At 46.7% G+C, this 15,598-nt stretch overlaps 7 protein-coding genes across 7 annotated transcripts, besides 1 other annotated feature; 5 read left to right on the top strand and 2 right to left on the bottom strand.

Annotated features, from left to right (window-relative positions):
- Positions 1-5: 5 nt before the first annotated feature.
- FPSE_07492 (uncharacterized protein) lies at positions 6-1,392 on the top strand (the record flags this gene model as incomplete). The annotated part of the gene is made up of 2 exons (XM_009260610.1): positions 6-208; positions 258-1,392. 2 exons carry the CDS (start codon positions 6-8, stop codon positions 1,390-1,392), a joined length of 1,338 nt encoding a protein of 445 aa, XP_009258885.1.
- An 805-nt stretch (positions 1,393-2,197) lies between these two features.
- On the top strand, positions 2,198-3,292 carry FPSE_07493 (uncharacterized protein; the record flags this gene model as incomplete). Its single annotated transcript, XM_009260611.1, has 1 exon — positions 2,198-3,292. One exon carries the CDS (start codon positions 2,198-2,200, stop codon positions 3,290-3,292), a length of 1,095 nt encoding a protein of 364 aa, XP_009258886.1.
- Positions 3,293-3,457: 165 nt separating this feature from the next.
- FPSE_07494 (uncharacterized protein) lies at positions 3,458-4,000 on the bottom strand (the record flags this gene model as incomplete). Its single annotated transcript, XM_009260612.1, has 3 exons — positions 3,458-3,587; positions 3,634-3,756; positions 3,807-4,000. 3 exons carry the CDS (start codon positions 3,998-4,000, stop codon positions 3,458-3,460), a joined length of 447 nt encoding a protein of 148 aa, XP_009258887.1.
- Positions 4,001-4,939: 939 nt separating this feature from the next.
- On the bottom strand, positions 4,940-5,747 carry FPSE_07495 (uncharacterized protein; the record flags this gene model as incomplete). The annotated part of the gene is made up of 2 exons (XM_009260613.1): positions 4,940-5,269; positions 5,319-5,747. 2 exons carry the CDS (start codon positions 5,745-5,747, stop codon positions 4,940-4,942), a joined length of 759 nt encoding a protein of 252 aa, XP_009258888.1.
- Positions 5,748-6,572: 825 nt separating this feature from the next.
- FPSE_07496 (uncharacterized protein) lies at positions 6,573-7,939 on the top strand (the record flags this gene model as incomplete). Its single annotated transcript, XM_009260614.1, has 6 exons — positions 6,573-6,752; positions 6,808-6,844; positions 6,898-6,977; positions 7,031-7,407; positions 7,455-7,531; positions 7,581-7,939. 6 exons carry the CDS (start codon positions 6,573-6,575, stop codon positions 7,937-7,939), a joined length of 1,110 nt encoding a protein of 369 aa, XP_009258889.1.
- A 689-nt stretch (positions 7,940-8,628) lies between these two features.
- Positions 8,629-12,069, top strand: FPSE_07497 (uncharacterized protein; the record flags this gene model as incomplete). Its single annotated transcript, XM_009260615.1, has 1 exon — positions 8,629-12,069. One exon carries the CDS (start codon positions 8,629-8,631, stop codon positions 12,067-12,069), a length of 3,441 nt encoding a protein of 1,146 aa, XP_009258890.1.
- Positions 12,070-13,479: 1,410 nt separating this feature from the next.
- Positions 13,480-13,974, top strand: FPSE_07498 (uncharacterized protein; the record flags this gene model as incomplete). Its single annotated transcript, XM_009260616.1, has 3 exons — positions 13,480-13,774; positions 13,830-13,880; positions 13,937-13,974. 3 exons carry the CDS (start codon positions 13,480-13,482, stop codon positions 13,972-13,974), a joined length of 384 nt encoding a protein of 127 aa, XP_009258891.1.
- Positions 13,975-14,288: 314 nt separating this feature from the next.
- Positions 14,289-14,412: a repeat region.
- The last annotated feature ends 1,186 nt before the right edge of the window (positions 14,413-15,598 follow it).

Consider the following 15,598-nt stretch of genomic DNA (forward strand, 5'->3'; position numbering starts at 1 on the left):
TCGCCATGAAACGAAAGGCTGCATGGTACGAAAGGGAACCAAAAAATGCCAAAAATGCCAAAAAGGCACAATCCCCAGTGACCCCAGTGACTACAGATAAGTTACCCGAATACCACGAGACGCCATCAAAGAGGGATAAGGATGGCGAGATTATATGGCCTGCGCCCAAGGACCAAATGGAAGCCGCAAGGAATTTCATTCGTGAATGGTACGTCCTGTTTATCATCGTTAGGAATATTTCTCACATCTATCCATAGTGTTGCTGCCTCAAAACCTACACTCATTATTCCTGACAAGGACGTCGATGGTCTCACTTCTGGAGCCATACTCAGAAAGACACTGATATTAATGGGTCTGGATCCTGAGTTGATATCAGCCTACGTGATGAAGAAAGGCCTCAATATCCACGACGAAGAATCGCGCAGAGACATGGCTTCATACAAACCTTCATTCATATTTGTCCTCGACCAAGGGTCACGGGAATCACCGCCTGTCATCGATGAACCTCATCGAGCTTTGGTAATCGACCACCATTACGCGGAAGAAAAGGACCACCCCAAGGATGCCACTTTCGTCACGGCATGCAACAGTCCACCTGTGGCCACCAGCTCGTTGCTCACCTACCTTATCTGTCGCGACTTACATCCTGACGTTGAAGAGACGTGCAACTGGCTATGTGCTATGGGCGTACATGGGGATCTGGGCAATGCTATCAAGTGGGAACCCCCATTTCCCGATTTCAAAGCCATGTTCAAAAAATACACTAAAAAGGGTATCAACAGCGCTGTATCTTTCATTAACGCTCCTCGGCGGACCGCAGCTTATGATGTGCCTGGGGCGTGGGAAGCGTTAGCAGCAGCCTCAGCCCCCATTGACATCATGAAGAACGAGTCATTAGGTGCAGCGAGAAAGGAAGTCAACGAAGAAGTCAGGAAACATGCTCGCGTACCACCAAGGCTATCGTTGGACGGCAGAATCGCAGTGATTCGCATCAAATCCCAGTATCAAATACATCAGGTCATTGCGACGCGCTGGGCTGGCCACTTAACTTCACCCAAGCTTGAGGTGATACTCGTAGCCAACTCAGGCTATCTTCCAGGCTTGGTCAACTTTTCGTGCCGTGTTCCGAAATGTGCCAGAGGCAGGGTTCCCCCTGTCAATATTATCGAAATCCTTCGTAAAGAAGCGTTGCGGGCAAAAGACCCAACTTTGACGAAGCGCTTGGGAGAGTCGTTCGCCCGTGGACACAAGGAAGCAAGCGGTGGTGTTGTTCCCAAAGCCGAGTTTGAGGAGTTGATGGAAGTGTTGTTCGTCCGTAACAAAGCTCCTGTTTCTCCAAGGCAACCGCAGAAGCAAGGAAATACCCTCTTGAATTATTTCGAAAGAGGTTAGTGACCCTTGCATGGATAGAACCAATTTCCCAAAAAAATAAAGTTTTCTTCTTCTTTTTTTTCGATAAAGAGCGCAATTGAGCTTGATAGCTTTGGCATTCAACCCCTGATATTAGCGGTGTAACCTTGGATGGTTCATCATTGGAGTAAACAGATTGGAAGCCGTTGGCTTCAATCGTGTTTTTGCTTGGCCTATTACTGACTACCCTGTTGTTGTCCTGTAATTTCCTTTTCAAGACAAGACAGCCCAAGTTATAGTGACGTAGACCTTGGCCATTCACTGACATGTGCTACCCTCCCCTGCAATTAATAGCTTGGCCCAGAGAAGCAAGTGGCTTACATTGGAGTACGAGCTGACTTGCTTTGACGTGCTGTTCTGGCAATTGAGTCTTGACTAGAGCCATGATTAGAGTTAAAATAACCGTTATGCTTCGTGCTAATCAATCGAGACTCCGATAGTCGAAAAGCAACACATGTTTAATCGTCATGTTACTGGATAGCTTCACTCTTGAACAAATCCCGCAGCAAGAGTACGAGGTGGGGTAGCACTTCCAAAGAAGCCAAGATCGTCACGCCTAGGCCAACCACCCGATATTAATCTGTGCATCTCACTATGCTATCAGATAAACAAACTAAAGGATTAAATGTCGGGCCGCTGAACCTGGGAACTGAAGCTCAAGTGCCGCCCTCTTAAGACGTCTGTGATGCCCGGGCTCATGGTTGAGGGCTGAAGACAAGCTCCTCGCGTTCTTCGTCCATTCCCCAACTCGACACCTTTGTTTGTTTTCTCAATTGAGGCTTCCAACATGAGATTCACCACAAATGTTGTTGTCACTGCCTTTTGGCTGACAAGCCTGAGCACTCCCTCTGTTGCCCACCCTGCGAAGGGTCTCAAGGGTCCCGAACTCAAGCATTGGCCCAAGGGCGCCGCCAAAGCTCTCAACAAGATGATTGCTGCCAATGCCAACCAGGGACAATATGCCGTCTTTGACATGGACAACACCAGCTACCAATTCGATCTTGAAGAGTCCCTTCTTCCCTACCTCGAGAACAAGGGAGTTCTTACGCGCGACACCATGGATCCCGCGTTGAAACTTGTTCCTTTCAAGGACAGCAAGAAGCACAAGGAGTCGCTTTACAGCTACTACCTGCGACTTTGTGAGATTGAGGATGCTGTTTGCTACCCTTGGGCGGCACAAATCTTCAGCGGATTCCCACTGCGCGAGCTCAAGGGCTACGTCGATGAGCTGATGGCCTACAACAAGACCATTCCCACCACTTACTACGAGGAGGGCAAGGTCACAGCCACCGAGGTCTCCCCTCCTAAGATCTTCGAGGGCCAAGTCGAGCTTTACAACCGCCTGATGGCCAACGGCATCCAGGTCTACGTTGTCAGCGCCGCTTCTGAGGAGCTCGTCCGAATGGTCGCTTCTGACCCTAAGTACGGCTACAACGTTCCTGCCAAGAACGTCATTGGCGTCTCTCTCTTCCTCAAGACCAAGAAGGGCGAGATCACCACAGCTCGCAAGCAAATCGAAGACAATGCCTACACCCAGAAGGTCCAGAACCAGAACCTCGACGCCGAGATGACTCCCTGGCTCTGGGCTCCAGCTACATGGAAGGAGGGCAAGTGGGCTGCCATCAACACCTACATCGATACTTGGAAGAGACCCATCCTCGCTGGTGGTGACACTCCTGACAGTGATGGTCCCATGATCTTCCGTGGTGTTAATGTTGAGCGAGGCGGTATCCATCTTTGGGTCGACAGGAAGCCTGCCTACAGAGAGCAGATTAATGGAATGATCAAGAATTACACCATTGCCCAGAAGGAGCAAAAAGTACCAGTTACAGCCAACAAGAACTGGGTGTTTGTGACGCCTACCGAGCTTCACGATGCTTGAATATTTCACTAGTAGCTAATGAATATACCAACTTAATATTGACTTGGTCAAATCAAATCAATTCTGTTCCGTTTTCTTGTGATAAGATTTATGCTAGAACTTTGATGTTGAACTTGATATATTGTAACGCGATAAATAACTATTGTGCTCATACTATGAACTACTCTATACACAGACTGGCGCACCGTTGGGCTTTGCAACTCCATTACTTGGGTTGGTCTGGGAACAACCGTTTGCAAAGCCTAGCGCAGTATCATCAACTGCCGCGTTGAAAGCTGTTCCACAGTTTGGGTCACTAAAAAAGTTAGATCATGTCTTTCTTTTAGCTGTGCAAAACATACCTGGCGCCGCCACCGGCACTGTTGAAGTAAGAGCAGATATCGTGAGAAAAACAGTCCTGGGTATAGACGTTGCCTACGGCAGCTCCACTGCATCCAGCGCCACATCGTCCGTTGCAAGAGTAACTAACAAGTCAATATTATGAAGAGAGAGACACGAGGTTGGCATGACTCACTCTCCAGATCCGGAAGGGTTGGCACCATAGTTGCTACCAACAACACCAGTGAAGGTGCATCTCTTGCCAGCACTGTTAGTCCATGAGGCTGTGGCTGTCTGTCCAACTCGAAGACAGGTGATAGCTCGCTTCTCAAGCGTGGGAGAAGCGATGGAGAGACTCGCAAGAACAAGGACAACAAGAGAAGTAAGCATGATGGGCAACAGATACGATTGTGTTCTTCTTCACAATGATCACCATCTTACCATTTCATCATTCTTATATAAAAAATCTCGTCAAGTCGCTTACCCCAGCATTTATTTCGTCATCGGAATTGTGTCTTGAAGTGGTAAGTCAACGGAGTATCTCTCGGAGATTGAGTGCTTGGTCCATCAGCCCCATCTCGAAACACACTTCGATCGTTAAACAACCACGGTAAATCCTACTTCACGATTGCGAAATATGTACCCCACAGTACGCTAAACCGTATTTGACTTTGTTGAGCAGTTTCATAGGTCGAGATCGATCTCATGTGCTCGGAGCGACCTCGTCCGCATCCATAAAGGGTAAGGATGTAACCATATAAACGTGGATTTATTGCGTACTGCTTTAACATCAAACACCATTTAGTAACACGCCGACAACAACATGCGCATATAAATCAAAGGCCATTAGTCATCACTGTCTGGTCCAGTCTAACCAGATCTCAATCCTATGTCCATTGGGCTCGAGGGATAATGGGCACTATGAGTTTGCGGTAAACGCCAGCCAGACTTTTGCAGATGGAGTTCCACAGTGGCATGAGGAGAATGTCTAAAATTTTATTTCTTATGCCCCGCGCAAGAGAGGCAAGTCTAAAGATACTATAATAATAAGAGTAGATATAAATGTTAGAAATCTAGCTTTGCCATGCCACCGCTGTCACCGCACTGCCAAACTTGAGAATGATCCGGGCATAGGATTCGAATATTTGTGCGCAAGAGCATGCTCCCCACTGCTTTTATCTGCCAGAGCCCCTTCCTTTGCGTCACTGTCGTTTCTATAATATGGTTCACGTTTACATCATTGTATCGGATTAAAGTCTTGACCCAGGCTATCCAGATTGAATTATTCCGAGCCGTATAAGAAGAATCAATACCAATAATCTATAATGTCTAGCTCTCGATAACCTTGACAATCACGTCCGCAGTTTCTTTTGTTTTTTCTAAAAATGGACTATGACCAGCCACCAATCTCGCAGATTTCATACCGGGTGTTGAATCAACGAGTTGTTCCTGAAGAGGAAGCAGCAATAGCTGGTCGTTCTCACAGATTATGTAGGTCTTGGGGATAGTAATATCCGAGGCGATAAAGTCCAAACTGGTTTCAAATGCATCTTGAGAATGTGGCTGTGTTTCTTCCAAGGCAGCGTTCATTACTTCCATGGAGCAACCGCTGTAGACACAATCTCGGGCTTGCTCCGACTTCATGCTGGTGATCTGATTCTGATATGGGTTAGTAAAATGTGACAAAAGGTTGTTGCTTATTCCGTACCTTTGCATATTTTTCACCAGCTTGAAGCCATCCAGGGTACGATCCACCAAAGGTAGTAATAAGATCCCAGCCCTTGACAGGGATAGCAAATGCAGCGAGGAAGATGATGGATTGAAATCCTCCTTTAAGGCCTGCCTGTGCTCTTTCATGGACCCCCTGCCCTTGCGTAGCTGCAGTGGCGGGAATGCCTCCATAGGAATGGGCAATAAGAACAACTTCTTGCCCCTGAGCAAAGAATGGCTCCGCAGTTTCGATGATCTTCGCTTTATCTGCTTCCCAAGTGACTCCGTGGCTACCAGGCCCTACAGAGGGCATCTTGGGAATAACGACCTCATAGCCCGAGTCAATGAGAGCGGTCTTGAGAACGTCGTAGCACTTGGGAGGATGCCACGCGCCTGTGACAAATAGCAGAACGGGTTTTTGGCTCATGATGATGCTACTCAGGATTCTGGCAGGATATTGTTTGCATATGATAAGGTATTTGGACGAAATTGTGTCAGGTTCTGGACCTTGCTCTTATACATGGGCTGGATAAAAGTGGCCTGAGCTATGGAGTTTTAGTACTGGTAATAGCTTGAAGCTAAATTGAGTCTACGGTACGGTCCGCAAGACCCTACAAAATCCAAACCCGCAATATTTCCATGGTTTTCGGGTACCACTTTAGAAAGTAATATTGAATATTCGGGATAAAGAGCCTGCTGAGATAAGTATCGGTACACTGATATAAACGGATTAGCTACTGTATAATGTGAAGGATTGTATCTTTTCAGCTCTTTGCGGCCGTTATTTCATGCAGTTCACGGGTCCGCAAGATATCACGCTACTGTGTTCGGATCCGCAGACGCAAGTGATTCCCAAAGTCTTGCGGACCCGAATGCCCTGCATAACGCCTGATAAAGGCTCACAAGGAGTGTGATCCTGGATTGTACGAGGAAAACGTAGCAAATTATGTTACATCGTCTAGGGGCTTTGATGAAAGAGACAGGATCTGGACTTATAGGAGGTCAAAGAGTTCCTTTCCTCCGTCCTTCAATGAGCTTAGTTGATGTTTGACATTCGATTTTAAAGTTCAGCTAAATCACATCGCCAACAGCTGAGCCTGGGTCTCCTGGCGCGAGTCATTAATCGGCTGTTTGTATTGATTACGAAAATACCCCTAGATAATTAATTACTGAGCCAACACCTGAATAAAGTCTTGATGTCTCCAGAAATCACCCATCTAGTGTACAACCCCATTTGTTCCTTTACGCAACAATGTCAGCTCAGCAAGCGATCCCACCTGAGCTTCTCAATTACGATCAAGGTGCCCCTCTGGTGATTGTCAGTTCTGTAGCCATCCCATTTGCCCTTGCTGTTGTAGCAGTGAGAGTATGGGCACGGCATCGGAAGCAGATGCGCATTGGCATTGATGACTGGTTTATCCTAGTCTCGTTGGTACGTGTCTCCATCTGTTCCCACATTGTTTCTATGTCCCTGACTGGTTGAGTAGCCGTTGCATTGGAGTACCGCTGCAGTAGCAATCGCATGTAAGTTGATCTTTACACTTGACCAATAACCAATGACATCTAATATCAATCAGCTGTTAAATATGGTGGAGTTGGAAAACCACTGCAAGTCAACATGATGCAAGACCCAAATCGGCTTGGAAGAGCTCAGCTAGTTAGCAAGGACTCTCCTGCTAGAAATACTGTTGATGCTAACTATGATATCAGTGTTTGTTCTTGACCGAGTTCGTATACGGAGCTGTTCTCTGCACCATCAAAGGCAGCATCCTCCTCATGTATTACCGAATCTTTCCAACTCGATCGATGAAGTTTGGAGGTTACATCCTCGGCGGAATCACATTTGCCTGGTGGATTGCCTGCGTCTTTACGACCATTTTCCAATGCTCACCTATTGATAAGGCCTGGAAGCCCTTTATGCAACAAGGTCAATGCATTGACAAGAACAAGTTCTTCATCGGCAACTCGATTCCCAATATTATCGTGGATGCGATGATGATTGGACTGCCCGTATTCGAGGTTTCCAAGGTCCAAGTCCCGCGATCACAGAAAATTGCCATTGCTGGAATCTTTCTACTTGGAGGGCTGTATGTTAAGGAAACGTATATGGAAAACATATGCTAACCAGTTACAGCATTGTGATCATCAGTTGTATCCGCTTGAAGTTCATCGTCAGCCTTCTCCAAGCAGGTCCGACTGCAGACTTTACCAGTACGTTGAAAATATTGTATAACAAGACACGGCTGACTCAATAACACAGAGCTTATTTCGGCACCCTGGATCTGGACAGTCATTGAACCAACTGTTGGGTTACTCTGCGCCTGCTTACCGACCATGCAACCACTCCTTTACTTGCTCTTCGGTCGTTTCATCACCAAAGCCACCCAAGACCGTAGCAAGGAGGGCATTGTCACCATTGGTGGCAGCGGTGCCAAACAGGTGACGCCTAAAAAGGACGGACCTTTCCGAAGACTCCATGACAACGATTCCGCCGAGGAACCCGTTTTGTGGCCAGAGGCATACTACAATCAGCAGAACACTGTAGTCGAGACTGCAAAAGGTGGCACTATTGAAACTATCCCATTGGGTGCTATTAAAGTCAATAAAGATATAAGATAGGAAGAATTATAGTAAGGAGTAACCTTTACTGAAACTAAACTTATAATTATATGTCTGCAAGGACCGCTGCACCAAGTAGCCCAAAAACGAGGGCCTCCGTCACTTGAGACAGAGGTACAACAGGTTAAATCGGCTTGCCGACAGATAATGATACTACCGTATCAATTTACGAAATTGGGTAGCGGGCGCCACGAAATCAGATTACTTATCCAGGCCAATCAGGGCCATGAGAGGCCAGAAACCGCTGACTCAGCTCTATAACCGTTTTATATCCAAAGGAACAAATAGCAGAGGCGGAAAACCGTGGCCCCCGCTACCCAATTTCGTAAATTGATACGGTATCTCCAAGGTCGTTTCCTACATCGCCTCATGTACAATGAATGCACGTTTTATAGCAACTCCAGCACACCGACGTGTCTGTCGAGGTGCATTGCTTTCCGCGTGAGAATTCTCACTCCCTGGCCTATTGGCATCTACTTCTGCAAATTCAGCCTGGATCAACGCCCAAGTTCAAACACTCAGTCACATCCCTGGATATCCTCCGTGCCAAACCCTTAAAGTTGTGCATGACTGGTTTTCCGTCCTGCCGCCATAGGTGAGTCATAAGAGACAAAATATTATTGACACCTCATCTGAGATTGCAAAAGGTTGGAAGAGATTTGGAAGCACCTGACAAGGGCCCCTCCACGATGCATAATTGGCACTCCTCCAATTGCGGAAGACCAGATGTGGTTGTCTACGAAGGCCTCGGAGTTCCAGTTTGTATGGACTGTGGTGAGATGTCCCAGCCATTTGATGTGGGGAAAGACCATCAAGATGAGCTCGACATACCAGACGGTCCTAAGAGGTCTGCCATGCGGTTGAACTGGCCACCTTCTGTGCCGTATTCAGACGATGCGTACCAATATGACAAAGGCAAATCACTTTCCAAGGCTATAGAACAGTACTTGGAACAACTCTGTTGCCAGAATAGAACAGGCAACGCCACTGCGCATTCCCTTCCTTCAGAATCCTTCGATCGACCCCAGGATCAAGCGTCTTCGGGAACCAAGCCCACCTATAACCCACTTCGAGGCACTAAAATTCGCGTTTTGAAACTATCCAGAGGCCGCTCCGGAAGCCCTCTACACGGCAATCTTGAAACCATCGACCTCCATGACGAAGAGCCCAAGACCGAGGAACCAGGTATACTGCTATTAGAGAATGGCCAGGATCACACGCCATATGAAGCAATATCTTACACATGGGCCACAATTTCCGGAAATCGACAGAAGGACCACGCCATATTTATTGGCAAATCATGGAGTATGCTGCCGATTACAGAAAACTGTTTTGATGCATTGACGAGTTGTCGACTTGAAGACGAGGATCGATGCCTGTGGGTTGACTCCATATGTATCAACCAGTCAGATGTCTCTGAAAGAACTCACCAAGTTGGACTGATGAGACAAATCTACTCTGCAGCCAACCGTGTGTTGATATACCTGAGTGTGGACCATGCCAGCAGCGACCCAGCGACTGTCAATGACGACCCAGAAACCCTTTGTCTAAATCCCTATTTCTCCCGTATATGGGTAGTCCAGGAAATAGGCTCGGCAAAAAAGGCCATCGTGCTATACAAGCGGCAATCGATGGGTTGGGATTTCTTTCATACAAACCTACAACGATTAATGACCCGGAAATGGGTTCGACACTTTGGCCGCGCCAGGCAGATTGATGACACTGAATCTTTCTTGGCACTCCTTGAAGATACTTGGGACTGCCATGCAACAGACCCAAGGGACAAAGTATTTGCATTATTGGGGCTATGGAAGGAGTCACTTGAGCCGGACTACACACTCTCACCACAGGCCGTTTACATCGGACTAGCCTCCAGATTTGTGACAGACAGAGACGAAAGACTAGCTGGAAGAGTGCTCGATATGGCCAGCCAGGACCATTCACTGGTTGGCCTACCATCCTGGGTGCCTGACTGGAGCGTCAAGAGTCAACAACTACATCGAAGAGCTTGGAAGAAGAAGTGTTTCTTGCCCTCAACTACCATATCTAGTGGGCGATCAAAAAGACAAAAGTTCCGAATACACAGTAACACCGGTTCTTTATGTGCCGTGGCTGCAGAGATCGACACATTGGAATCATACCTGCAGAAAGGTTTTCGGGTGACAACTGATGGTCTGGCCACCGCAACAGTTGGGCAAATTCAGGTCTCTATGCCTCTTCACGTCACATCTAAATGCAAACCAACGGATAGTATATCTGAAGCCTACGAGTATGAGTTCTTCTTGATTCTTCGCAAGAAGACAGATACTCACATATATAAGTTTGTTGGGCTTTGCGACTACATTGTATTAGCGACTACCGAGACGACACAGGTCGATGCAATTAGATATCTAAAGGACTGGGCCTGGCTTCTTGACGGACAGAGAACATGGGCATGGTCAAAATTGTCGAATTGGGAGACGACGCACAAATGCTGGCTGAATCTGAAGGAGCAGCAAAGATTCGAACGTCGAATCTGCTTTCGAAGGTTAATCCATAAGGCACATTTCCTCGAGAAAATCCGTGAGCTGGCAGAAGCTACACGGGATATTTCGAATGACTACGATGGCGACAAAAACATATTGTCGGCCTTTTTTAGTCGGAGGTGGACAACCGTCTGTCAACGATGGAGTATAGCCGACGACCTGCAAGTGTCACTCCAACGAAAGCACAGAAATGAGATCCGAAATCTTCTGTCAGGATACAAGAGTCTGGATTCGTCACCTGAATCCCTTGAGACAACTGAGCTGGAGCCGTCGATGTGGCTACCTATCTCCTCCCATTGGTTTCACTGGATAGAACACTATGGAAAGGATTGGCTGTACAGCTACTATGAGCCATTGGCCGCATGCATAGAAAAAGAAATCCCTTTACCTCACCTGAGCCTGGTTAGTACGTTCGACGAACGGATGTCGTTATTTCTCAAGACCGACCTCGAAACAGGACTCCGGCAACTGCAGCTCGTCGCCCATTGCTACCCTCTGATCGCTCCAGAAATGGCTAAGAAGAGCAGGTCATATTTTCTCAACACAGGGTATAGCTTCAACTTCAGAAGTGTCCAATTGGAGGCATTCCTGCGCTGGCTATCAAAACCGTGGTCACCAAACATATCCGTTCTCAGATCCGAGGGGAACTTGGAAAGCTTACTAATTTGGGAAGCTATGTTTGATAACAGAAATCAGATCAACGTTATCCACAAACTACTCGACGAGAGTTTTGACAAACATTTGTCGTTGTTATCGACGTCTTGTGACAAGATGCTGTTTACAAAATTCTTCAACTTGATCTTTAGGGAGCAATTTGAACTTGTGTGGATCTTTGTTTTACATAACTCTGAGAAAACCACAAAGGTCATCGACAAATTTTCCCTGTTTAATCTAGGTCCCCAGCTTACACGAACATTCTGGTGGAGGTTCCACAGGAGTATTGTTAGAGTGTTTGAGATCTTGGGAGAGAGTTCACCCACAGATGATCAGATAGAACAGAAGTGGTATGATTGTCTTGATTGGGTGTCACAGGGAGAACCTCCACCTCGCGTTGCAAGTCATCCTTTGCCTGGACTTGAACCCGAACTTATAGTGAGGCCTCAGTACGAGCATCGGGACTTCCATAGCGAGCGGTTGGTGGACTTTATCTCAAAGCTCACATATCATGGATCATTCATTTCAACACGACGGTCAACAACATCGGAAGGACTCGAAAATACGGATAATGATTCCCGTTCAGCACCAGAAACAGACTTTGCCAAAGAACAGCTCTCCGAGATTGTGTATTCGGAGATTGAACGACTCAGGCTTCCAGAAAAGGTGTTTGCTTTTCTTTTTACTGGTATCCGTGCAGATCAAGAGCCGCGTGAGTTAGCATACACAACGTTTGAAGCTATGGTTGCTGGCAAACAGTCACTTGTGTTGGGTTCCAAAATTGTTGAGGGATGGAGGCAAGATGAGGAGCAATGGAAAACAGTGGAGGCGTATGTGTCAGACTCCGAATGGCATATGACTAGCTTGAAGTTGAAGCTGATCGGGGGGGTAGCAGCAAGTGAAGAAGAACGGGATGGCTGGGGCATATACCAAGAGATTGTTATCGTATAGCGGAATTTAGCTTCTCAATTTGACTTTATCCGATATGGGCAAGCGATCAGAGCCACCCGAGGCGAGATAGTTGGTCAATGGTACGTACAAAATGAATATAAATCTTTGTCTATAAGTCCCGTGGTGGAAATGAAAGCTAATGACAGGTCGGATCTGCAGTCCATCACAGCAAACCCAACAGGGAAGAGAAGACCGAGGATGACCAATGCATTCCAATTCTTATCATGAAGTCCAGGATCGTCAAATCAACACGAAAAGTCATTGATATCACTCTTTGCTTAATGCGGCTGCAGCAATGCGTTCAGCCATGTATGCAAATGTGAATCACCTATGTTGGTGTCGATCACTGATCAGCAGATGAGAAATTGTATTCTAACTTTGTTTGCTACAGCTGGTTCGACCTGTCTATTACGTGATGTTATTCTTGCATAATTCCGGGTGGTATCGTGTAATGATAGTCGGCAGATGTGCCGTGCCGGCTATCCTTCGTCCAATGCGGACGCGTTGATTGTGTTGCTTTGCTTTAAAGTTTAGAGCTGAATTGGAAGCCGTCATCAGCGGGATGATCTGTTTCTCAGCTTCAAACAAATATGTTGATCATTGCTGCTCGCGGTAATGAGCTTACTCGAGCTCTCCACTTCCTGGTGATTGAGTTTGTTGATATCCGTAGCCGGACGGGAGAGTACCATCCAATGATGATTATCCACCGCGGGGAATTCTCAAGGGTACGGCCCGAGATCTGAAAGCTTAATCCGATGCACTACATTCCATTTGTTAGCGCGGCTCAACCCTTCATATCGCTTTCATACTCTACAGTACAGGGTATAATGTTGGAACTTGAAAGCTTGGATTGCTGTGTGTTTCTTGTGCGTGTATAGCTTGGATATCTTAGTCAATCAGTGCATAATGGCAGAGCAGACACAATTTTTGTACTACCAAGTGAAGGAAGTGTAATGTGTAACCTTTTGACTTCACCCACCATGTCTGACCTCAGCACTACTTTTAAAATATCACTCCTCGACTAGAAAGCGGATCTGTCTTTTGAGTTTATCGTTATCAAAAAGGGTTCAGTCTTGATCCCTCAACTCAACGGCAACCACGCTAACGCGGCATTTGGGGTGTCGATCTTGAAGTTCCATAGAAAAGTATCTTTGAATCATGTAGGCTATCAACTGCCACATTGGTTCGTTGATTGTTCAACACATCGATGACATTCCCGTGACGTAGATCGTCCGAAGTATATCGGAGGCTGATAATATAATGTGAGAATGCGGACGTGGCCAGAGAAGGTATCACATCAGGCATAAATATGACCCCATGCCCCAACTCCTTCCACTGCATTATTCACTGAACAACAACCCATTCAATACTATCAGATCAATAACATCAACCATCACCCACTCACTCAATATGTCTCTTCCCCGCCGCTTCTCCATTTCCATCAATGGTAGGCCTATCGGCATGCCCAGAAGCAACCCCGATGAACCAACTCAGGCAAAGGCTTGCGACATGGGCGACGAGCCTGCCGTATTTGAGATTCAAGACCGGCACCTCGTCAGCGGCCCGTTTGCAATGGGCCGTCACTGCATGGAAGACCTCAGTCTTCGGCCCAAACGTGTCTTATGGTGTCCCAGGGAACAGATGGGCATGTTGCGGCCTGTCGACGTTTTGGACAATGGGAATGGTCCTGAACTCGGTCTTAGTGGTATGATCATTTCTCTGCACAGTATATGAATAATTCTAACTTTTGATGAACAAAGGCGGCAAACTGGCGTACGATAACGGGCAACTTGTATGCCCGCTCATCCCAGGTATGTGTTTACGTGTCAATATTGGTATACTGATTCACTGACTGTTGATACAAAAGGGGGCCCGGAGCAGCGAGTTGAGATCCTACCTATGTAGCAAGGCTGCAATACTCAAGGCTATAAAGTGGAGGAGACTTTTGACTAGTTCCCAGGTACTTCGAAGGTTGTAAACTGTATGCCTAGGATCTGCTAGAATAGCTTGCAAGAGTGCCCAATCCAAGCCAAAAGAAAGTGTGTATAGGGTTCTGCATCGGTGTACTGTGACAGGGTTTCCTCAGTATTCTGTAATCCTATTATATTATCCATCTGCCTCCTGTTTTAAAGATGGAGAACAGCAAGCATGTCAAGTCCTATCTGTACTTCAGACGATTAAGCCAATGAATATATGTTAGAGGAAGCCGTCTAACTCCCACATACGACCATACCTATCAGAAAACTCGGGATCCCGTCCGCTCTCCCATAGATAAGCTGGTAAGGGGCGGATTAGTAGTTGGGTCGGTGACGACCAGCGAATCCCCGCTGTTGTATGTTCTTTGTCACTTTTTTGTGTCTGTTTTGACCTGTATTTTTCATCCTTGTAGGAAAGATGATGTATCAATCAGTTGAAGGGCCAGAAATAGACACCGATATAAGTTGGGAATTCCAAGACAACGATGGTTAGATTGCGGGGAAGCTATCTGAACCAACCCTGTTCCTGTAAGCGAAGCTACAGAGCTAGTCTCTCTTTGTTAATCATCGTCTCATAACGTCAATGCCGAAACCTCATGAGGACTTTGGCCTCTTCGCTTCTCTTGGCCTGACCTTTCCCCGCACTTTTTGAAGCTGTCTAGTTTAGTCTGTCTGGGGTAGTGCACATCAATGGGAGGGTCCGGGTGTAGTAGACGTCGATCCTATTTGCCCGGGAACAAGACACATGGGGGTTCAATGTTTGGGGGTTTTACACTCAAAGATACAGGAAATAAACAGTCCAAAGTGGATCAGACATGACATACAATACATGAATTCATTCCGTCCCTCAAGAATGCAGTCTCGTGTTCGACAAGGGTAGCTCTGGAAAAGGATAGCTCTGACAAGGGTAGCTTTGACATGTCAACGCCCGTTAAAGCTGGGGAAGCGTCGTAATCTGACATGCAACAGTAACAAAGTCTTGGCTCGAGAGTTTGGTTGGTTGAATGCTGATCCTTAGCAGTTTGGTCTGCCTCGGGACAAGGGAAGTTTAGAAATTTGCCTGATCAAGGTGACTGCACTACACTGTACAGTATGTGTATGCACATGCAGGCAGCCAGACCAGCCCAGACAGAGACCTTGTTTTTCTTTACTTATCCGGCGGGGGGAATAAGACTGAAGATCGGATATCCATTTGCGAGTCAGAATGTCTGTGCATTGTCTGTGAGCTGGTTGTGACTTGTTGAATATCAAGAATATGACGTCCGGATATCACGGAACTCGACAACATCAATTGATTCTGGCACTCAATCAATTGAAATCTAAAACCCTTAAACTTCTTTAGTTCTTGAATAAGCTTTCTCTTCATAAAACAAGATGCCAGTCACCCGGGTATCGTTAACCCGAAGGGCCAAGCGGCAAAGCAGATGATATCCTGGATATGCAGGCCAAGCAACAGCTCCTCCCACGAATATCACAACAACCCCCAAGAACTGATTGACAGACAATGAAACCATTATCCACAGTGCTATTGTTACAGATGACTATATGATGCA

Source organism: Fusarium pseudograminearum, chromosome 2 (assembly GCF_000303195.2).
Source record: "Fusarium pseudograminearum CS3096 chromosome 2, whole genome shotgun sequence".
NCBI lineage: Eukaryota > Fungi > Ascomycota > Sordariomycetes > Hypocreales > Nectriaceae > Fusarium > Fusarium pseudograminearum.